This window comes from Amblyraja radiata, chromosome 3 (assembly GCF_010909765.2).
Source record: "Amblyraja radiata isolate CabotCenter1 chromosome 3, sAmbRad1.1.pri, whole genome shotgun sequence".
Taxonomy (NCBI): Eukaryota; Metazoa; Chordata; class Chondrichthyes; order Rajiformes; family Rajidae; genus Amblyraja; species Amblyraja radiata.
In genome coordinates, this window is record NC_045958.1 from 16,437,798 (window position 1) to 16,462,764 (window position 24,967).

The following is a 24,967-nucleotide window of genomic DNA, read 5'->3' on the forward strand; positions in this document are numbered from 1 at the left end:
TTTCCCTCCAAACTAAATAATCTTCCTGCTTTACTGTTCCCACATTGTTCTGATCTTAGACTCCTGAAATCCAATTGATGTCCCACTACCCTGCAATCTTTGGCTTCCAACTCCTTCCTCCTCCGTCATATTCAGCTCTTTTGATCCATGTCCTAAAGTTCTGCTTTCTTTAATTAAAGAGAATCAGTGCCTGCCTCAATGTAATCTACAACCCACAATTTACTTCATACATTAGTCACTCCACACTAACCCCTTGAATTACGTAGTGATGTTCTTCTATAGATTCTAGTCCACATTACTACCCCTCCCCCTTTCTCTTTACACTTTTAATAGCCCTGAGTAAATATCAAGATGTGTGCCTTGCACTCACTTTAAAGTTGTACCATTTGGCTTGTATTGCCCCCATTGCACACATTTCTGCATTAAATCTTTCCAGTTGATTAGTTGGGGTTTCTCCTCCTTGTGTAATCCACTCACTGTTATAGGAGAACTAGTTTGTTTCCGGGGTTTTTTTCAGTGACAAGGCCTTGCAACTCCTTTATCTCATGTCACATTTATTACATTGTACACATTGTTGTATATTTAGCATGACCACATCAGGGCTTGTGCACACTACTGCCAGCATTGTGACTTGCCATAATCTTCACTTCTGAGAAACTCTCTACAACTGTGGTCAAACTGACTGGCTACAATACATGGAGAACTTGTTCTCTGTATTAATAATAGTTTTTTTTAATTTGATTTTGAAGCCAACTGTTTGTTGGTTGTTATCACCAAACTCCCTGTCAACATTGTTAGCAATTAAACAATTTTGGGGGGCAAAATGCAGACAGTTTCTAAGGAATCTGGCACAGTTCATTTACTTAGAATGTCATTGGTGCTTGTAAAAGCATGTTCAACATTTGCAGTGTGGCGAGCCAGGGAATGTTCATATTCAGTGATTTAGGAGCATGGAAGACCCTAGGACACAAAAGTTTTGAACTGATGTTACACAAGATAAAAATCTTTCCTGTGCATTATTCATCAATGCCAAAGGAATTCAGGTAAGTCCAAGAGTGGAAAGGAGGGTTGTGCATTGGAAGCGGGTGTGTGAATGAGAGATGTCGACTGGATTTTGGTGGTGGTCTTTGGTGTTTTGCAGTTGGGAATGAGAGGTCATGGTTGTGATGGGTGTTGGAATGTCAGGTCGCGTTGGGATATTAGCGAAGAGTATAGATCATGCGCATGGTGGTATGGAGTCGGGGTTGCTGGTGTTTTTGGGACGGGGTGCTTGAAGCACAGACCTGCAAGTAAATTGTATTGAATCTTAATTATCTTGTTTTATTTCATAGAGATCCAGGATACCAGGAAGTCGTATTTTTATTTACATTCAATTTTTTTAAGCAAACGTGTTTTTACTTCCAAATACCTTATTGTTTTTAATAAATGTAAACAATACAGCAAGGCAGCTAATATAGCTTGTCCATTATTGCCTTTGAGGCTTAGAGTCGGATGTAGAAAAGATTGGAGTAGCAGTTCTCTACCCTGAAGAACAACAAAAAATATGTTGCAATATCGTATTTGCATGGTCATTTCATTTTCTCATTACCAGTCAACAAATCGCCCTTCAGCCCAGCTTGCCCTTGCTGACCAAGATGCCCATCCACACTTGTCCCACCTGCCCACGTTTGGCCTTAATCCCTCTTAATCGTTTCTATCCATGTAGCTGTTTACGTCTTTTTAAATGTTGTTATTGTTTCTGCCTCTACTACCTACCTCCTCTGGCAGCTCATTCCATATACCCACCTCCAATTTAGTCCCATGGCTTGTCATTGCAAACCTTTGAATAAAGGGTCTTTGGATTGATAATTAACAATGTACATAATTATATGAGGCACATTGATCACCACCTGGATGAGCTCTCTAAATCAATGTTGCTCTTAAATCTTTTGAACATGCAAATTAAGTACTTTCAGATATGTGTTTTCTAAGAATCCAGCTGAGCAATATTGTTCCGTTTGGAACAGGAAGGCCTGAGAGTAACATCATTTAATGGTAATTACTTGCCTAATTAAGTAGATGACATGACAGCCCAACAAATGCATCTCTATGGATTGGAATGATTCAAGGATCAGCAGCTTGAATTGCAACACAGTTGCAGTGAATGAAGCACGTGTCCTAGGAAAGCTGTAATTTTGAATTGCAGAAGTGAAAAGAATGCAGGGCGGTGCATTACAAAGTGGCGGACCTGGAAAAGTCTTCCTGATGCAAGCAATACTGTACTGTTGGAAAACTGAACATCCATATCTGGTTCTGTGAGATCATATCTCACCACTGTCTATAGCCACCTTTGGTGAAGCTTTTCTGAGTTTTGTCATGGCGTATAAGGTGTTCATCCAATTTTGCTTGTTCTCATTGGCCACTCACTCATCCTGATCTTTATCTTTTTTCTTATTGTGCTATATCTAACTATGATGCTACCGAACAGATACTAGCAGATTAACAACCAAAGTGCACTGCGGCTAATATTTTTTTTTTTGAGGAACATTATTGTTCATGAAGTCTTCTGACCTGTCAGACGGGTGTGCAGCGTGGAAACAGGCCCTTCGGCTCAATGCCCACACTGGTCAACATGTCCCAGCCACACTGGTCCCACCTGTCCGCATTAAGCTCATATCCCTCCAAACCTGTCCTATCCATGTACCTGTTAACTGTTTCTTAAACATTGGGATAGTCCCTGCCTCCCGTGGCTGCCTGTTCTATACACCCACCACCCTTTGTGTGGAAAAGTTATCCCTCAGATTCCTATTCAATCTTTTCCCCTTCACCTTAAACCTATGTCCTCTGGTCCTCGATTCATCTACTCTGGGCAAGAGACTCCTGTGCATCTACCCGATCTATTTCTCTAGTGATTTTAATTTCTCTATAAGATCACCCCTCATCCTCCAGCGCTCCAAGGAATAGCGTCTAGCCTACTCAACCTCTGTCTATAGCTCAGACCCTCTAGTCCTGGCAACATCCTCGTAAATCTTCTCTGTACCCTTTCCAGCTCAACAACATATTTCCTATGCTGCCCATAACTGAACACATTACACTAAATGTGGCCTTACCAACATTTTATACAACTGCAACATAACCTTCCAACTGCTATACTCAATACTCTAACTGATGAATGGAATTGTGCCAAAAGCCTTTTTTACTACCCAGTCTGTTATGTTCAAATGAAATGAAGCAATTGCCTGACTTTGACACGGGGTAGCTTTAATAGGTTTATAACAAATGAAAGGTTTACCAGAGAAGCATGGCCTGTAATTTCAATGAAAGTAGCAATGTGAAGTCATATATTACTCGAGTTAAGTAATACAGTATAGAAAAAAATCACATGTGGTTAAAGTGCACATTTTTAAACATTTTGGTTTCGCCATGTAGAAATTACAGCAATGTTATATGGCTGCTGAAGGTACTGGCTCACTTAGCATTATAGATGCTTCAACTGCTGATGATAGTAGCAGAATGAATTCTAAAGTGTATAGACACATCTTATCTGCTCAAGTTCAAAGAAATGCCTCAAAACTTATAGGCCGGTGGCTCATTCTACAGCAAGACAATGATCCCAAATATACTGCTAAAGCAACAAAGGCGTTGCTAAAAAATGGTCAATTCTTGAGTCGCCGTCAATCACCCGATCTGAACCCAATTGAGCATGCCTTTTATATTTTTCACACAGAGAGTGGTGAATCTCTGGAATTCTCTGCCACAGAAGGTAGTTGAGGCCAGTTCATTGGCTATATTTAAGAGGGAGTTAGATGTGGCCCTTGTGGCTAAAGGGATCAGGGGGTATGGAGAGAAGGCAGGTATGGGATACTGAGTTGGATGATCAGCCATGATCATATTGAATGGCGGTGCAGGCTCGAAGGGCCGAATGGCCTACTCCTGCACCTAATTTCTATGTTTCTATATGCTGAAGAGAAAACTGAAGCGGGTTAGCCCCCAAAACAAGCAAAAGTTAAAGATGGCTGTCAATGCCGACCTGGCAGAGCATCACCAGAGAAGACACCCAGCAACGGGTGATGTCCATGAATCGCAGACCTCAAGCAGTCATTTGCATGCAAAGGATATGCAACAAAATACTAAACATGACTACTTTCATTTACATGACATTGGTGTGTCCCAAACATTTTGGTGCCCTGAAATGCAGGGACTATGTATAAACACTGCTGTCATTTCTACATGGTGAAACTAAAATGTATAAACATTGCCTTTATTAAAATCTGACATCTCAAATTGTGGAGTACAAAGGCAAATAAATAAATGATGGGCCTTTGTTACAAACATAATGGAGGGCACTGCATATACATTTGCTGTAAAAAAAAAAGTACACAGTGCTGGAATAACTGGAATAACTCAGTGGGTCAAGCAGCACCTCTGGAGACCATGGATAGGTGACGTATCGGGTTCTTCAGACACTGTACAATTGCTGTAATTGTGCAGTAATTTTTTATTGCCTGCTTATTGTGTAATGAGTGATTTTGTTGTCCTTCCATTGTGTCATCTGTGAATCTCTAGTTTTTAGCTGACAGAAATATCATTGACATGTACATACAAGTTAAATGTTCAACAAGATTTTCAGTCATCTGAATTTAATTTGAAGTTGCATATTCCACAATTCACAATAGCACCTGGCATCACATTGTCCTTGTATCTTTCAATTTGTCTTTTTTTCCCTTTAGGTTTTATTTAGGTTATTCGTTAGGTTTGTTTTATTAGATTCATAAATTGATATATTTGGAGATTAACTGAGTATGGTAACATAGTCTTCAAAAGGGAACTGCAGATGCTGGAATATCGAAGGTACACAAAATTGCTGGGGAAACTCAGCGGGTGCAGCAGCATCTATGGAGCGAAGGAAATAGGCGACGTTTCGGGCCGAAACCCTTCTTCAACATAGTCATTGTTTTTAAGATTAACATACTGATGAGATTTAAAGGCAGGATATACCAGGTATGAGATGTACATCATGGTTGTCCACTCTATGCTCACAGGCTGGATCTGACCCGGTTAGCCTTTAATATCTGGATTACTGTGCGTTTCCTCAATTTAAGACTATAATTCCTTTCTTCAGACAAATTGTTCTGTTAAGTACTTGTGCACACTAATTGATGGAGTGTTATTTGAATCAGGTAGGCATTATGCTGGAGGTTTCCATTTCTGTGCCTCTGCTGCTGCATATCCTATTATTAATTTACACCAGCATCTTATTGCTCTGCCTCTCTTTGGTCCCCCTGCTTCTCAGAGCAAGGTGACCGATTTTATTTTTTTCTCTTTCTCAGCTTACCTTAATGTTTCAAGCAATGCTTGTTGTCATATTAAAGCTGGAATGCAGGGGCCTCAATGTTTTGCTGTTTTTAGGGCTGATTCAGTCAATGACATTCATTCATTGGTTGCAACATATTAATCTAGCCCCCTGCCTCAGAGGTTGGACATCCCTGATGTACATAGTACCCAAGCAACATGTTTGGATCAGAGTATAATTACATAGGAGAAGAACTTGAAATTGCTCTTTTGATTTTTCTTTTCTTTTGTGAATTGTAATCTGAAAGAGTATTGAACACAAAAAAAACTTCCCGACTAACTTAATTGTTATAACCTTATTTGTGTAAAGCAAGTAACGTTTAGGTCTACTTGGATCATACAAGTTTTGCCTTTATATAATTTTGCTAACTTCTGGATTAGTGACTTGACTCGCATACCCCTGCATTGATATGGATGCAGGGCCAAGAAGAGAGGCAAGAACCTTTCCAACTGTCCCTGCAAATAAACTTGGATTGCAGACTCCATTTATTGAACAGAAATGTATGGCCTGTACGCATTTCAATAGGGTACTTTTTAATGTTTTATTTATCTAATTAAGGGAAATGTGTTGAATTTTCTGCATACGCTTTGGGATTGTTAGTTGCTTATGCCAGTGAATAGTTAATGATTTATGATACAGTTAGTAGAGATTTTTTGATTCCTTTGGATTAAATAAGTCTAACTTTGAATGCTTTGCTGTTGTTTTTGCACCCTTTCTCACCTCCAGGAAGAGAGCCCCCTGAGTCTGTCTAGCCCAGAGTGTAGTGGTACCTGGATGCATTACACTAGTGGTGTGGGTGCTGGGCGTCGAAGACGCAGATCAGGGGAACAAATCACTTCTTCCCCTGTCTCCCCCAAATCATTGGCTTTCACATCAAGTATTTTTGGCTCATGGCAACAGGTTTTTCAATTTTCCTTCATTTTATGAAATTCACCATTTTCACTGTTCAAACATTCACCGTAATTCCTCAGGTCTGTCTTAAAAGTCCCTCGTATTAATTTTAACATTGACTCATAATTAACAAAATAGTTTAAATTGATGAAGTAAATGGAAACAGTTGACATGAATTGTTATCATTTATATTCAAACAACCTTAGATTAAATTAATACTGGAAAAAAACACTTTTATTTGTAAAATACTTCAGATTTTTGATTATGTTTTGCTGTGTAATTGCTTATCCATGCAAGAAACCTATGTTTGCTGCTCTTGCATTTCTTTCTGCTATTCTTTATAGGTGTATTCTCTTTTAACTAGAATGTTGCAGTACCAATTTCATTGATAATTAGACTTCTTAAAACATCTGTAGCTGAAAATGTTGTACCAGAGACCAACAAAAATTAAAATGAAATATAGAACAGTTAGTGTGTAAACCAAGCATTCTAAACAATTCCATGTTTTTCCCTTTTGGTGTGACCATAAAATGACCCTGTAAATCAGATTACTCCAATGTCTAGCTACAATTAGCTATAGCATTGTAGGTAAACATTTTCAAAATAATTTCACTTAAATGGCATGATTTAGTATAAATCTAGTTGAAGAACGTTTGTTTTGAAACTGAAACAGGCTTAGCTCAAAAACATTTTAGTCAGGATAGTTTTTATATCAAGAAGCAAAAAAATCTAATATTGTTTGTCTAGCTTAAAAAACTTGTGATAAGGAAGGGTGCAGTGGGATAATTAATCTTGTTCCTTCCATGATTTTACCATGAACCTTATCCGACATAATTAAGTTCCTAATTATATGTTTTTGTGTGTATTTCCTATTTTACAAGGAAAAGGTAAAACCAGAAAAACACAATTAACTTAAAAGATGCAAAGTCAAAGAAGTTATAATCTTCAAACAGAGACATGAGACTGCAAATGCTGGAATCTTAAGCAAACGAACAAACTGCTGAAGGAACTCGGCAGATCATCAGTCTGATGAAAGGACCCGACCAAAAACATCGTCTGTCTATTGAGTTTGAGTTATCTCCCGCCAGAGGTGCTGGCTGACACATTGAATTCTTCCAGCACTTGTTTTTGTACAAGATTCCAGCATCTGCAGTTCCTTGTGTCACCATGATTTTTAAACAGTTGCCATTTGACCAATATCCAGCAGCTCAGGAGCCATTATATCCCTCTTGACACTCTTGTTATTTTTAAATATTTTTTAAACCACAAATAGCTTTAGGTTTTCTCCTCTATAAATTTGTTTTATATTCAGAATCCAAATTATAATCTACTTTCATCTAAATCACTTATTCCTCTGCATTTTAAAACTTATTTCAGGACCTCGCATTGGTATAAACATGCAGATAGCTCTGCTAAAATGTGTACTTACATAACGCTAATTGGAAATAACACAGCTGATGGATTAGGGATTTGACTACTATGGTATATGCATATACTTAACACGGGCCACTTGTATTCAATTTAATAATTTTTTTACTTTTTATACTATTTTAATTTTTTTAGTTTCCCCCCATATTTTGAAATGGTTGGTTTTTATTGGTCTCCGTATCATTTTAAGCAATTAGTGCTCTGGTATATTAGTGGTTGTGATCTGAATTGGTAATCTTTGCTATTTTATTTAACAGGGCACCACTGTAGATTATAAATCTGATAGTAATGAGATCCTTGTGTAATATTCAGGAACAGGAATATGCTTCAACTTGTGTTATTACTATTCTGGGAGATCTTAATCTCTTAAAATTTCAAATTGGAGGTGCTGCTTAGGAACTTTCTAATCTTTTATTGTTTAATACCAACCTACATGGACTAATTTGCAGTGAACCACATTTCTCATTGATTTCTCTCTAATGTAGTAATGTCCAAAGTAATCCTAGGGTAACCTCACAGTGCCCCAAAAATATGAGTTTCTTAAGCTTTAGTCACTGTATCACAACATTCTGTTAAGATATTTGCAGCGAATGCCGGAAGCACTGGAATGCAGGTCAGGCAGCATCTGTGAGAGAGTTCATATTTTTGGCTGAAGATCATTTTAAGGGTCTTCAACGTGATATGGTAACCGTTTCTCTTTACACATATGCTGCCTGCCCTGCTAAGTGCTTCCAAAATGGTCTGTTTTTATTTCTGACAGTGTATTTTAAATTTTTATTTTCATTGAATGGTTAGTAATCATCCTGAGGCCTGCTTCCAGATTTGAAAATAAACCATGTTTTCAAGTACAAATATATATTTTTCTAATGTAAGTTATAACATATTTGCCATACTAAAATCCCAAGCTATCTGCTGTAAAATCTCTTTTCATTGCCCTGGTAATAATTATATATTGATATACAGTGGCTTGCAAAAGTTTTCATACCCCTTGAACTTTTCCACATTTTGTCACGTTACAACCACAAACGTAAATGTATTTTATTGGGATTTTATGTGATAGACCAACACAAAGTGGTGCATAATTGTGAAGTGGAAGGAAAATGATACATGGTTTTCAAATTTTTTTACAAATAAAAAACTGAAAAGTGTGGCGTGCAAAAGTATTCAGCCCCCTTTACTCTGATACCCCTAAATAAAGTCCAGTGCAACCAATTGCCTTCAGAAGTCACCTATTTAGTTAATAGAGTCCACTTTTGTGTAATCTAATCTCAGTATAAAAACAGCTGTTCTGTGAAGGCCTCAGAGGTTTGTTAGAGAACATTAGTGAACAAACAGCATCATGATGCCCAAGGAACACACTAGACAGGTCAGGGATAAAGTTGTGGAGAAGTTTAAAGCAGGGTTAGGATATAAAAAAATATCCCAAGCTTTGAACATCTCACGGAGCACTGTTCAATCCATCATCCGAAAATGGAAAGAGCATGGCACAACTGCAAACCTACCAAGACATGGCCGTCCACCTAAACTGACAGGCCGGGCAAGGAGAGCATTGATCAGAGAAGCAGCCAAGAGGCCCATGGTAACTCTGGAGGAGCTGCAAAGATCCACAGCTCAGGTGGGAGAATCTGTCCACAAGACAACTCCACAAATCGGGCCTTTATGGAAGAGTGGCAAGAAGAAAGCCATTGTTGAAAAAAAGCCGTAAGAAGTCCCATTTGCAGTTTGCCACCAGCCATGTGGGAGACACAGCAAACATGTGGAGGAAGGTGCTCTGGTCAGATGAGACCAAAATTGAAGTTTTTGGCCTAAATGCAAAACGCTATGTGTGGCGGAAAACTAACACTGCACATCACCCTGAACACACCATCCCCACTGTGAAACATGGTGGTGGCAGCATCATGCTGTGGGGGTGCTTTTCTTCAGCAGGGACAGGGAAGCTGGTCAGAGTTGATGGGAAGATGGATGGAGCCAAATACAGGGCAATCTTGGAAGAAAACCTGTTAGTCTGCAAAAGATTTGAGACTGGGACGGAGGTTCACCTTCCAGCAGGACAACGACCCTAAACATACAGCCAGATCTACAATGGAATGGTTTAGATCAAAGCATATTCATGTGTTAGAATGGCCCAGTCAAAGTCCAGACCTAAATCCAATTGAGAATCTCTGGCAAGACTTGAAAATTGCAGTTCACAGACGCTCTCCATCCAATCTGACTGAGCTTGAGCTATTTTGCAAAGAAGAATGGGCAAAAATGTCAGTCTCTAGATGTGCAAAGCTGATAGAGACATACCCCAAAAGACTTGCAGCTGTAATTGCAGCGAAAGGTGGTTCTACAAAGTATTGACTCAGGGGGGCTGAATACTTTTGCACGCCACAATATTCAGTTTTTTATTTGTAAAAAAATTTGAAAACCATGTATCATTTTCCTTCCACTTCGCAATTATGCACCACTTTGTGTTGGTCTATCACATAAAATCCCAATAAAATACATTTATGTTTGTGGTTGTAACGTGACAAAATGTGGAAAAGTTCAAGGGGTATGAAAACCTTTGCAAGCCACTGTATAGATCATGGTAGATATTGGCAACCAGCATTCTTCCGGTTAAATCAAGCTACATAAATTGTTTTTATGGAAATAAATTATGCAGCTGTCAGAAGAATGAAAGATGTTTATGTCGGGGCCCAAAATTAAAATGCAACTTAAATGAAAAGAGGTACTGCAACGTAAGACACTAATGAGGAATGTGCAACGTGTACAGAACTCTTATATATCCACTGCATGGAGTAAAGATCTGTTCTCTCAAACACACTTGTCTGTGCTTTGTTTTCTCTTTACTGCGACTGGTGTTGTTTTCTTAACTGATGAAGCAATAGAGCAATATCTCTATGCTGTTGTAAATTGATATTTTCCCCATGTGTTTATTTTACTTCTTCGATAATTCCACATTTCCTATGTCATCCCATTGCAAGGACATTATAGGTGGAATGGACTCATTTCAGGCTAAAGGACTTTGCATGATCTATCATTATCTTCACCCATACATTTCCACTAACATTTTTCATGCAGCTTATTAACATTAATTGTCTTAAGCAGATTTTAGTGTAAAACTGTCTTCTGTTCTTACTGCTTATTTATTCATGTTTAAAATGCTGTTCACTATTTCTTTCCAGGTGCTTCCAGAAACCAGTACTATTATGCGAGGTGGAAGATCCTATTCAGAACAGAAATACAGTGGGCTTGGTAAGTGCTAAGAGTGCAAAGACTGGGAAATAATTTATTATGTTTCCACTTCCAATTATTTTGAAGCAAAATGATTAGTATTTAGAAATAAATTAATCTTGGTAGCTATCAGAAGGACTTGTAGGCAGTAAAGGAGAAAATAAAGGCATTTTATTTCTTGTGTTATGGCTTTTGTTGGTTTACTGTGAAAATTAAGAAAAGTCATGCACAAATTATAAATGCAGAATGAAAGTGTTTCTGAAGTTTCAGAGATATAAAAGATGTTGGTGAATTTTAAAACTGTCTCATTTGAAAGACTGCTGTCATGTGAGTAATCTGCACCATTCTGACTTGATTTTGAAGTCACTTGCATAAAGCATGGGTTTGCAACAAAAGCCTTGGCTTCTTGTATAGCTTGTAACTTGCTATGAGATTTGCTTTTTGTTGCTTTCGTACAGATGCAGTAATTAAAATAATCTAATATTTTTACATTTGTAAAGCAATTTATTTTTGAAGAGGAGTAGTTTATTAAATGGCTGTGCATAGTTTAAGAATAAAATGCAGCATAAATCTAGCCTGCATTTCAGAATATGCTATAGTGTGGAAAATGTAAGCGTTAATGTACAGAGAACAAACTATTTGAGTTTCCAGCTTTGGACTCCCACAGCAAAGTTTTTTGAAAATTTTGTATAAGTAACTGCATTTTCTCCCTCAAATGTGAATGGAATATAGGCCCAATATTTTTGTAAACACATCTTACATTCTAAGGATACTTGCAAATGATTATATACAAAATATAGATGGTTGACTTGATGAATCTGATGGATGATGTCTCAACATTTATTTATAGCCGCATATAATGGAAAGGAGAAAGATATATCATGCAAAGGTGTCTTGGGCGATTAAGTTATTTTTAGGCCCATTTAAACATTGAAACCATTTTTAACGGTGCGGTATCTGATGGTGAAGCTTCAACTGTCTTAGCTGTGTACCGTAAAAACCTATGCATTTCCAATGGTTGATGTATTGCCATTCTAATAAGAGATAATGATCTTGTCATAATTCTAAGGCATGCTGCATGATTCCCTCCTTTGGAACAAAGAACACCTGGTTTGTGTGTGTTTTCTCTGACTCCTATTAGGGTCTCACTGTGCAGGCCTGTTTAGCACTACTGTGCTGGGGGGTTCCTCGAGTGCACCTAACCTACAGGATTATGCTCGTGCGCATCGTAAAAAGCTGACATCATCTGGCTGCTTTGATGGTATGTGCACACACCAACACAGCAAAAATCTGTAACCATTTCTTTGGAAAAATCTATTCTGTGATGACAGTAGCAGAATCCTATTTCTCCCTTTCCAAAACCTGAGGCTGTGGACGAGCAGCTTGTTCGCATGCATATACCATAATGGAGTTGTCTATTTACACTTCAGACATAGTCGTTACACAACAATTTTGCATTTAAACTAGATTTCAAATCGATGCACTTTAGCTTTAAAACATTCCCATTTTTTAAATCACTAATCAGTCAACATTTTTGGACATTTTGCACAAATAACAATGGACCATATATAAAACTTGGGGGTATATATAATTTGTAACTGTTTAAAACGAATTTGACTGCAATGCTTAGTTACTGAATAATGTTCACTAAAAGGATACATGCCATTAATTCATAAAATCCAGTGGTGTAAAACTTGATTAATTCCTTGTAAATAAATGCATTTGCTGGCCTTTCAAATAATGCAGAATGCATGATCAATTAATGTGGTGGTGTTTGAAGCACAACTGTATTTTGGACAGAGCTTCTAAGAGCTGACGGGTGGAGAAATGGCAAATTCTCTCCTCATGTGAACTAATCCAGTCTTGCATTTTGCTGAACTGAATGATGTTAAATGTTAACATGCGTTTAACACTTGATGGTAGTCAAAGGATCTATAACAGCTGACTGTCTTGCATTGAGTTACTTTTTCCCTCTAAACAGTCCTGCATGCAGCCTAACAATCCTTTTTTTTGGGAGGGAGGGAACCCGCTTCTGCTAGTTGTTATAAATTTCAGGTACCTGTTTTTCTCTCTCTTAGACGCCACATGCAGTTCTGCTGTAAAAAGATTTTCTATCTCATTTGCTCGACACCCAACCAATGGTATGTTTGCTTTTTATCCCCTCTCCAGCAAAGTTTATCCTTTGCTTCATCCCCTTTTATTTGTAATGTTGGATGCAAACTTTTACCATTCACCTTCTTTATCCTCCCATTAGGCACATCTCTTGGAAATGTGTTGCATGGGACTGCAGAATTATTTTGTTTTTCTTTTCTCTTCCCTCAACCTTTTATTTTTCTCATTAAATTGCATCATCATTTCTAGTTGTTTCCGTGTTATATGTGGAAGTCGTTCTTGTTCTGTGCACTATGTTAGGGTACACAGGGTTTATATTAAATTATGGAAAAAAAATATTGTATAAATGTTATTAATAGTGTATTCATAATTGCTTATTTCACATATAAATTAATAGCTGTTCTAAATTCTGTCTTAAATGACACATGATGGAGATGAAAACGATAAATTGAAAAGTTTCACACATGAAGATTTTCCAAAATATACATAACGATTTTCAACTATTTTACATCTTCAGCCTCCCCCTACATGTTAAAAATCTATACTCAGCTGTGAATTAATAAACAAATTAAGTATTCGAACATGAGAAAGATGAGAATGAGAAAAGGTTTATTGATCCTTATAGCTGCTGCTTTGACAATGCATGTATGATTACCTCAGCCATGACATTTTGTCACCACACAGTTCTTGATAATTTTCTTTATTAGACCTAATGTTTCTTCAACATATTAATCTTCCAGTTGCTCTTAATCAACTTTTCCATTGAGCATGCAGTAGTGATATAACCTGTTGAGGGTTCTTTGGATTTACAAATATAGAACAACCACTACTGTTTTAAAAGAAACAAAAGTGCTGGGGAACTCTACAAGGTCAGGCAACATCTGTGGAGGGAAATGGACAGATATTTTGGGTTGAGACTCTTCTTCAGACTGATCGAGAAGGTTTGTAAAGAGAGATAGGGGTGGGGCAAAGCATGGAAAGCGATGGGTGGGTACGAGGGGGGAGGGATTAGAAGTTTAGAGATGGTGACCAGAGCTCGAGGTGGAATGGAGCCAAAAGGGTGTCAGACAAGGAAGGAAAGGAGGAGTGAAATATAAAGGTTTTTGCTCAAGGTTCCGGCATTTGCAGAATTCCGTGCCTCCATTTTACAATTTTTATTGGTGCTCAAATTTCATGAAAACGTAGATAATATTTGATCATAGTGAGCCACTTGCATATCTACAACAAAATTTAAAGATTTATTGCATAATACCCAACAAGAAAATTAATTCCCAGTAAAATAAATTGACAAAATGCATAAATAGATGTGACATCAATAGTTTATCCTCTGCTTTACCGAGTTAGAAGGATTATCATGACCTTTCTGAACATTCTCACCATGATTTAAAAAGTACAGTATATATACTTTTGAGTTTCAAACCCTTTTTTATGTGTGAAAATGAACTGAATGAACTTTAACTGTTACATGGTAATACTTAATCTCAAACATGTTTGTGCAAATGGAGCAGTCTGGAATTTTGCAGTTTGATCAAAGTTCTACTCTTTGCATTATATCTTTGTCGTCATCCATATCACGTATAAAAGCGTGTATCACTCCTATACTGATCTCAAAGACCTGCCTTCACCCCCTTTGTTTTATTTATGCATTTCCATTGAGTGATTTATGCATTTCCATTCCATCATCCAAAAAGCAGTGTTATGGGCCTATCCCACTTAGGCGACTTTTTAGGCGACTGCAGGAGACTATGCAGTCGCCACATGGTCGCCAAACATCGTGTGTGTCTGTATCACATTGGCTTTGCACCGTGTGAATTTCACTCAGACAGCTCTCCCCCCACTTGCCCTGTCCCCTGTCTGCATAACGGGCTGGTGAAGGAAGCGATAGGTTTGTGTGTGTGTTCCACTCTGACAGTCACCGTTCCAGATTTTCAGGTGACTGCAGGAAACTTGGCAGTCGCCTGAAAAATCACCTAAATGGGACAGGCCCATTAGTCTCCACATGTATCCCAGCACATAATTAGCTTTAACTCTTCCGCTGATCCTTTCACAGTTTCTAGATTATCAAATTGCTGGCTGAATTTTCTTAATGAAATAAACATTTTCTTTCAGTTATAGTTGGGAAGTCTAACAACATCGTCTTAGGTCACTTTCACCAATTCCTTTCTCTAATCTTCAACTCCATCTCTATTCTGTCATGTACTATATAGTAGTCATGCTAATTAATCCATGCTTTTTTCAAAATATATCCTTTTTATATCTCTAATGGCCTCTCCTATCCTTACCTATGTGATATAGTCCAATCCCACACTCATTATATGTAACTGTATATGTACTGACTCCAGTGATTATGTTCTCTGGAGCAATCTTTATTTTAATAATTACATCAATTGCAGATATGGCTTTGATTGCAATGGGTCTATATCTGGAAAACTTTCATTCCTGTCTAGTGTTTGATCCTTTAACATGTCACATAATTCTTATCTACGAGATTTTAACCAGTGTAGCTCATTGACAAATTTGATACGCTATTATGCCTATAAACAATTGACTCAGATAAACGTGCCGTATAAAGGCAAGTATCTTTTGTATATTTGGTAATCATCACATCTCAAATTCAAACAGATATTTCACAATAAGAGGAAGAATGTGGTCATGTTGAACTAATTTCTCTCTCTTGGTGCACTTCCACAAAAAAAGAAAGTAACCATTCATATTCTGTATTTAAATTTTCACTTCCTTCTCATAGATTCTGATGGTGAAACCCAAAATTGGTGATTAACAGACGAGTTTCCATTTGAACATAAATAGCATTAGTAAGCCTCTTGAAAAATTAAGGTCAAACGTTATGTGTATTGGGCATACTAATCTGCTTTGAACGGTATTTAAGAGTGCGACTTGAAGTTGAAAACTTGGCACTTTTGCTTCTTAGTCGGAAGGCCATGACATAAAGTCCCAATATAGAGATTTAAATGTATAATCCATTGCTTCAGATAAGTTAATTAAAAACAAATCTAAATCCTCAGGTGAACATAAATGGTCAAGTTCCATAGTTTCAAGGAAGATCAATGAAGTTGTCCCCAGAGTGCTTGCCAAATTTATCTTGACAAACATCTCCAAAACATTCAGGTCACCTTGTGGAAATTTGTTGTGCATTGGCTGTTGCGTTTCCTGCATTGCAACTATGACCATGCTTCAAAAGCATTTTATTGGCTCTGAGTGCTTTGCGATGTCCTGAGTTTGTAAAAGGCATTAGTATTTTTTCCTATAGTTAAACTATATATCCAATGATGTGATCAATGAAACCCTATGCACCCAAACTGCCACATTTTGTACTTCTCTCTCTCTCTGAGTGATAGCCAGTTACTGAGTTAGCAATGTACTAAATGTCATGCTTTATGTAACCTGAACGTAAAGAAAGGAAACTTTGAAGGTATGAGACGGGAATTGGCTAGGATACTGGCAAATTATACTTAAAGAGTTGACGGTGGAGATGCAATGGCAAAATTAATCTTCGCATGGATCTTTGCAAGACCGCATGGATTCATCTGTCTGGCGAAAAAATAAAACGGGGAAGGCGGCTCAACAATGGCTGACGAGGGAAATCAAGGATAGAGATAAATCCAAGGAAAAGGCATATAAATTGGCCAGAGGAAGCAGCAAACCGGAGGACTGGGAGAAATTTAGAACTCAACAGAGGAAGACAAAGGGGTTAATTAAGAGGCAGAAAAAGAGCATGAAAGAAAGCTTGCGGGGAATATAAAAGCTGACTCTAAAAGCTTCTTTAGATATGTAAAAAGGAAAAAAATAGATCCATTACAATCAGAGACAGATAAATTTATAATGGGGAAACAAGGAAATGGCAGAACAATTAAACAAGTACTTTGTTTGTATCTTCCTTAGTGAAGACAGAACCAATCTCTCAGAAATACTAGGGGACCGAGGATCTAGTGGGAGGGAGGAACTGAAGTGAATCCACATTAGTCAGGAAATGGTGTTAGGTAAACTGTTGGGACTGAAAGCAGATCCCAGGGCCTGATGGTCTGCATTACAGAGTACTCAAGGAGGTGGTCCTAGAAACTGGATGCATTGGTCTTTTTTTTTTTTCAATGTTCTCTCATGTTCTCCCATGTAAGTCTAGTCATACGTGTTGGCTTTGGAGCAAATGATCTGTGCCATTATGCTCTCGGAATACTTGATTTTGTTGATGAATTACTATTATGAAGGTTGCTTATGCAGTCCATTATTCTCGATTTTGTGACTGGTATATTTTACGTCTGAAAAAATATTGCATCATATTTTTACGAAATCTTTTATTAAAGTGTCATGGTATTGACATTTTTACTTGCAGTATAATGGAAATGCTGTCTACAAAGGATCCAATTTGTTTCATTTTTTTGTAGCCATTTTCCTTTAGTGAAAACTATGTAACAGGCTTCTTTTTGAATGAATTAGTAGGTATACAAAATGGGGTCAACCGTGCACTTCAACTGCCAACCCTAGCATGCCAAGTTAAAGTAATAATCCTTTTTTTTAATAAAGTGAAAAGCGCAAAGCAAATCTTTGCAGTTAGTGCTTCAATGAAATTGAATTTTTGTGTTTGGAATGCATTATGCGGTTTTGGCCTGCTCCTCCACTCTTAAGAAGCCCATAGTGGGAGTAAGATGGACATTAAAGTGAAAGGCAGCTGGAAGCTTTTGAATTAATCCATCTTTCGTTAAGAATCATACCCATAGCTTTGGCTCTAGTATGCAGGTTCCCTGTTTAGTGTCAATTACTGACTCATCTGAAAATATTGCTGAAGAAGGGTTTTGGCCCGAAACGTTGCCTATCTTCTTCGCTCCATAGATGCTGCTGCACCCGCTGAGTTTCTCCAGCATTTTTGGGTACCTCTGAAAATATTGCTATGTTACCAAGTAATGAGAAATACAGTTTACACTTGATGTTCAAGTGAACATCAGCAACCTGTTTTTTTTAGACTATAAACTTCTGAAATCCAATTAGTAAATAATTTCCACTGGGTTAAAAAAATGTCCTCCTCATTCAGCTTACTTTTGTTCAGTGTTGCAAACTTCAAGATACTAATTTGAAATGCACCAATGAATTGCAGTTTGAATGAACTACTTTCATTATCAATATGAAGATGTGAAAATAAAGCAGACATGATTTGAATTTTGATCTGAATGAGGATGCTTCATTACCCAGTTCATACCTTCTCCCCATATCCCTTGAACCATTTGGCATTAATATCTATAATTTGCCTCCACAGTCTTCCTCAGTAGAGAGGTTCACCACCCAGTGGGTCAAGAAATATCACACGATCTTAATTTAAAATGGTGTGTAGATTCTGCTGTTATAATTCCTGGTTCTGGGTTATCCCGTAATCAGTCCAGTAAGCACTTTTTGTACCTACTCTGTCAAAAACAGAGACCAAAACTGCACACAACTCCAGGAGGGGATATCACCAAGACCCTGTATGGTTGCAGCAAGAAACTCTTGTTCCTGTACTGAAATTCTCATGACAAAAAGGGGCAATATACCATTTGCCTTCTGAATTGATTGCTGCACTTGCACTTTCAGCAACTTGTGTTGCACACCCAGGTCTTATTGTATTTTCTCTTTGCCAAAACAATCACCATTCAGATAATTATCTGTCTTCCTCATTTCAAAGGTTTTAGAACCAAATTGAATAACCTCACAGCTTCACAGCTGCCCTGCATTTGATCACTCATCCAACTTGTCTAAGAGTATTAAGGACTCTGCATCATAGCATGCATTCTTCCTTCACCCCTCCCCTCCCCTTCTTCCTGGCTTTTGGTTGTTTTTTTAATGCAAAACTGAAGATGTTACATTCAGTCTGATTCTGATTACTGATATATATATAGTGAATGGTAGAAGCCAACACTGATCCCTGTGATACCCAGCTAGTTACTGCCAGACAGCTGTGGGATTTTTTTTATCCTTACTCGCATTTCCTATCAGCCAATTCACAATCCATACCAGTATATGTGCTCCGATACCATGTGGTTAAATGCATACTAACCTTTTCCATGGTATGTCTCAAAAGCCTTCTGAAAATCCAAATCACATCAAATGGCTCCATTTGAACTATCCAAGTAATGTCAATAAAAGCTCCTGTAAGTTAATTTACCTTTTATAAACTCATTCTAACTTTGTTCAATTTCATTAAAGCTTACCAAGTATTGTGTATATTATTATATATTTTATAACTGCTTTACTATTTCCCCACCACTGATGCTAGGCTTGCTGGTCTTTAATTCTGTTTTTCTCTTCCATTTTTTAATAGTGGAGTTTTGTTCACCAGCCTCCAGTCTGTACGACTAAAATCCTCATGACAAAAGGGGCAGTATGTAAAGTGTTTTGGAAGATGATCATCAGTGCATCCACTATTTCCAAAACCCCCTTTAAGTGCCTGTCAGTCTCTATTCCCATTATATTCCCAGTAATATCTTTTAACCCTCTACTGATTTCTTATTGTTCCTCTTTCTCTCTCTTCTCTATTATCTTTGTGGGGTTATTTATAAACAGATAAGACAGAACCAAAGTATGTATTTGTTCTTCCACTTCTCAATTGTAATATCACTTGCATCTAATTACCAATTGTAATTATCCTGAATCTATACATTTATCTGTTGCTCTTCACTTGTTTATAGAAGCTTTTATATTCCGTTTTTATGTTTGCTGCAAGCTTACTTCCCTTGATCAAGTTTTCAAAGGTTCAAAGGTTGTATTTATTGTCACATACACCTAGGTGTAGTGAAATTATTTTTGCCAATGCAGCACATAAAAAAGAATACAAACATAGCAATAATAAATAGCTTCAACATAAAAACATAAAAACACCCCCACACAATGGTTCCCATTATGGGGGAAGGCACAAAGTCCAGTCCCATCCCCAATGTTCACCCATAGTCGGGCCTATTGAGGCCTCCACAGTTGCCTTCACGGAGACCCGATGTTCCAGGCCGTCCTCGCCGGGTGATGATGTTCCGGCGTCGGGAGAGTCCTCTCAGCGGCTTGGGAACCCTGGAACGGCCGCCTCCCTACTCGAGACCGTGGCTTCCGGAGCCGACAAGGCCGCGCCGAATGGAGCTCAACTGGCGATCTCGTCGCGAGATCCCAGGCTCCCGATGGAAAGTTTCAGCGCCGCCGCCCGCAGCTCCGCGATGTTTTTAACGCCGGTCCCAGCTCACCGGAGTTCCAGCGCGGCGACTCAGGCAAGGCACCGCCCGCCCCGCAATGGCGCTCCAGCGCTGCACCGCCGTCCTCAGACCCGCAGCTCCGCCGCCGCCGATGCCGCCGCCGCCGATGCCGAGGCTCAGGGCGGTCCCCTCGCTCCTCGGACCCGCAGCTCCGCAGCCGCCGCCGATGCCCCGGGCGATCCCCTCAGGAAACGCCGTTCCAGGCCCGCTGGTAGGCCGCGAGGACGGGTCGAAAGTGCAGCCCGGAGAAAAGCTGCATCTCCGACCAGGTAGGGACCCTGAAAATTAGTTTCCCCCTTCCCCCCCCCCTCCCCCACACATAAAAAAGCTAGAACTCCTCAAAAACAAAACACTAAACTAACTAAAAATAAGAAAAAAGATGAAAAAACAGACAGCTGCAGGCTAGGCAGCCATACCCCCTACAGGTCGGCGCCAATTTTTAATCCTCTTTTGCTGAATTCTGAACTGTTCCCTATCCGTAGGCTTGCTATTATTTTTTTTGGAAACGTATATGCCTTCTCTTTTAATTGAATTATCTTTTAATTGAATTAAAGCCCTCTATTTTTTTGTAGCAAGCAGGAATGCTAGATTTCATGTGTACTTTCCTTAAATATTATCCCTTGCCAATTAATTTGGTAAAGTTTCTCAACCTGTTCTAGCCTCGTACCTTTATTGTCATTTGCACCTCGTACCTTTATTGTCATTCCAGTTCTTCCATCCTGGTAGTTGTATGAGCCGACAAGAAATTAATTATCTTTATATATATATATATATTACATATATCCTTATATATATATAACTTATTGAAAGAAGCACTCCATCAATTACTCCACAGAAGGTTAAAAACAATTGGTGCAGACATCATCTCTTCCTTGAAAGTATGCTACAATTAGACTGTTGTTCCTGTATTGGTATAATTGAAGTTAATTTCTGATTTAATTCTATAATTACTCTCTCTACTAGTGCAATGTTTATTGCAAGAACATTATACTTTCTAAGATTTTTTTCAATCACTTAGTCAATCACTTAGTGAATTACTTAGGCAATTACTTAGTCATATTATCAAAAGCTGTTCTGCACACTTGTGTGCAATATAATCTAAAGAAGTACTGTAGTTTGGAAAGAAGATTGAAGACATTGAAAAGCTTACAATTCGAATACATATTATTCATTTTTCATTCCCATTATATTTACGATGAACATCTTAAATTTATGATGATCATCTTAAAAAGCTCTTAAAGATAGCGGAGCCAAGGGATATGAGGAGAAGGCAGAAACGGGGTACTGATTGTGGATGATTAGTCATGATCACAGTGAATGGCTGTGCTGGCTCGAAGTGCCTAATGGCCTACTCCTGCACTTATTGTCTATTGTCTTTACCTTCATCTATCTATATACTTTTAAAACTGTGTGTGTGTGTGTGTGTGTGGGCGTACAGCATTTTGCCTTTGCAACGCATCTCCTCGAAAACCAGACGCAAAAACGCAGAGATTTTTGCAATTTTGGTAGGGATTTAACTTATGAGTTCAGAAATCCAATCCTTGGTTAATTATTTCCCCAGATTTTGAATAAAATTGATCACAAAACTCAATTGTTTTAACATAAACGCCGCTCACCAGCTGCTGACGTCACAATGCCCACATGCCGACCAATCCAGGCCCACCTGCGTCCTGGCCTTGCCCCCCGCCGCTGTGGATTAAAGATGCAGAAAGATCGGGAAAGTTCTGCAGAACAAAGATTCTACAGCTGCGTTCCGCTATAGCCTCTTTGTTCTACAAATCTCGGGGCAGCAACTCCTTGCGCGCTGAATTTCTCCTCATAAGTTCCTCTGAACATTCTCCTCATATCCGGCGCAGCTCGCGAAGCCCCGCCCGTCTGTGCGCCCCTCCCATCCCCTGCGCACTCATTCCAGCTGTGGGTTTCCAGAGAGTCAGAAGCCGGTGCTTCTTTGCTGTGAACGCTCGCTCCTGGGCGAACGCGTCTTGCCTTAGCGGCTTTAAAGGGCTGGATTTATCAACGGCTATGGGCGTCGTGAGGCCAAGTTACGTCAACATCCCGCCCTGACCCGCCCCGAATGGAAACGAGGCCGAAACACCAATAAACCGAAAGAGTCCGAAGACAAAACGCCTACTAACCGAAAGGATGGGACACCTAAATGCAAACTAACCGAAAGGGCGGGACGCCTAAAAGCCAGCGAACCGAAAAGCTGCGTCGCCTAAATCCAAACTTACCGAATGGCCACTCTGTCGAAGCGCCACCTACCCGAAAGGTGGCGTCGCCTACACGCCAATGGACCGACTGCCACTCAACAGAAAAGTCCAATAACGGACAATGTTGCCCGGGGGGCGGGACTTGTCAGCGATTGCTCCAAACCCCTGCGTCCATCACATCACTGTGAAGGCATGAACATTGTCCCAAATCTCCGCTCCACCCGACCCGCAGCCCACGGAGGGTGTCCATGGGAGAGTGGAGTGTGTCCCGAGGGATGCACACCTTCGGCCGTTTTCAGCTAGGTGCTTGGGTTCAGATTGCCCAGTCACTTCTGGCTTGTGTGGGAAAATGAACCCCACCCTCCCGTCTCCCCCTTCTCTCTCCCCTCTTCTCACTCTCCCCTTCTCACTCTCCCTTCTCTCCCTGTCTTCTCTCTCCCCTCTTCTCTCTCCTCCTCTCTCTCCCCTGTGCATCGCGGTCAGTGATTGTGAGGCACTCCCACGGGTGGAGACGGAGGAGAGAGAGAGAAGGGGGAGAGACGGGAAGAGAGAGAAGGGAGAGGGGGGGGGGGGAGAGAGACAAGGGGAGAGAGAGAAGGGAGAGAGAGGTGGGAGAGAGGTGGAGAGAGAGGAGGGAAGAGAGGAGGGGAGAGAGGAGGAGAGAAGAGGGGAGAGAGGTGATAGAAAGAAGGGAGAGAGAAGGGGGGGGAGAGAGAGAAGAGGGAGATGGGAGCGTGGGGTTCATTTTCCCACACAAGCCATAGGTGACTGGGCAATCTGAACCCAAGCACCAGGTTGAAAGCTGCTGAAGGTGTGCATCCCTCGGGACAGCCTCCACTCTCCTACGGCCACCCTCCGCGGGCTGCGGGTCGGGTGGAGCGGAGGTTTGGGACAATGTTCATGCCTTCACAGTGATGTGATGGACGCGGGGGCCTGGACCAATCGCTGACAAGTCCCGCCCCCCCGGGCAACGTCATGTCCGTTATTGAATTTTTCTGTGGACGGCAGTTGGTCCTTTGGCCTGTAGGCGACGCCGCCTTTCGGGTAGGTGGCGTTTCGACAGTTCGGCCATTCGGTAAGTTTGCTTTTAGGCGACACAGCTATTCGGTTCGTTGGCTTTTAGGCGTCCCGCCCTTTCGGTTAGTTTGCATTTAGGCGTCCCATCCTTTCGGTTAGTAGGCATTTCGTCTTCGGACTCTTTCGGTTTATTGCTGTTTCGGACTCGTTTCCATTCGGTTCTTTGGCTTCAACTTCTTTGTCGGCGCCACGTCCGGTTACCGACGTCACAATGGGATTGTGGCCCTGTTCGCAATATTGTTGCTATCTAAGTACACTGAGTCCTGCTAGCTCCCGCAGGTGCAAATGCATTTTTCTTAAAGTTGAGAGTCAAGAGTGTTTTATTGTCATATGTCCCAGATAGAACAATGAAATTCTTACTTGCTGCAGCACAGCAGATTATGTAATCATGATATATAATATAACAAAAACTCAGAAAAATAAAGAACAAACAATAACATTGCAATAATAATAATAATAATAATTATAATAATAGTCTATTGTAGTTGATAGCTTATGAGATTGTAGTGTTTAATAGCCTGATGGCTGTAGGGAAGAAGCTGTTCCTGAACCTGGACATTACAGTTCTCGGGCTCCTGTGCCTTCTTCCCGATGGCAGTGATGAGATGAGTGTGTGGCCAGGATGGTGTGGATCTTTGATGATTTTGACTGCCTTTTTGAGGCAGCGTCTACGATAGATCCCTTCGATGGTGGGAGGTCAGAGCCGGTGATGGCCTGGGCAGTGTTTACAACTTTTTGCAGTCTTTTCTGTTCCTGGACATTCAATTTGCCGAACCCTCAGGCCATGATGCAACCAGTCAGTATGCTCTCTACTGTGCACCCGTAGAAATTCAAGAAAATCCTCTTTGACATACCGAATCTCCGTAATTTTCTCAGGAAGTAGAGGCGCTGATGTGCTTTCTTTATGATACATTTCACTGCACCTTCGGGTGCATGACAAATAAAATTGACTTTGACTTTGATGATTGCATCAGTGTGCTGGGTCCAGGAAAGATGGTCGGAAATATGCACGCGCAGGAATTTGAAGTTTTTGACTCACTCCACCATCGTCCCATTGAAGTATAAGGAATGTGGGTACACTGAATTTCTTTTAAAGTTTAAAATTAGGGAGGGTGAATAAGGTGAAATGAGCAGCCCCTGCACAGTTGGGGGCTATGGGTGAGTGGAGGAATATGGTGTTCGGGGAACGAGTTGCGTTGGGGGAACGGGTGAGTGGTAGAATATTGCATTGGGGGAACAGGTTGCGTTGGGGGACCGGGTCTCCCGTGTGTCAGGGACTCAACGGTCTAGTATATATATATTACTAAAACTCTCATCTTGTTTGTTTCTATCTATGATTACATGTGATCCTGAAATTACACCAAAACGATACATGATAGCACTAAAACTTTTGTACCACCTTAATCACAATTGTCCTGTCGTTATTTGTGTCATTTCGTTCAGATTGTTGTTATATTTCACAGGTTATTGGCATTTTT

The 24,967-nt window shown here is 39.8% G+C and overlaps 1 protein-coding gene across 5 annotated transcripts in view; it reads left to right on the plus strand.

The window, feature by feature from the left end:
• ppip5k2 (diphosphoinositol pentakisphosphate kinase 2) overlaps positions 1-24,967 on the plus strand; it is a 131,033-nt gene that overhangs the window by 88,198 nt on the left and 17,868 nt on the right. For 2 of the 5 annotated variants that reach the window (XM_033017375.1, XM_033017376.1), the window contains 2 exons: positions 6,059-6,232; positions 10,822-10,891. In XM_033017375.1, the coding sequence (XP_032873266.1) occupies positions 6,059-6,232; positions 10,822-10,891 (244 nt within the window). Of the gene's footprint in view, positions 1-6,058; positions 6,233-10,821; positions 10,892-12,011; positions 12,132-12,948; positions 13,012-24,967 lie in introns of all 5 variants that reach the window. The other 3 variants (XM_033017377.1, XM_033017378.1, XM_033017374.1) reach the window with 2 other exon arrangements.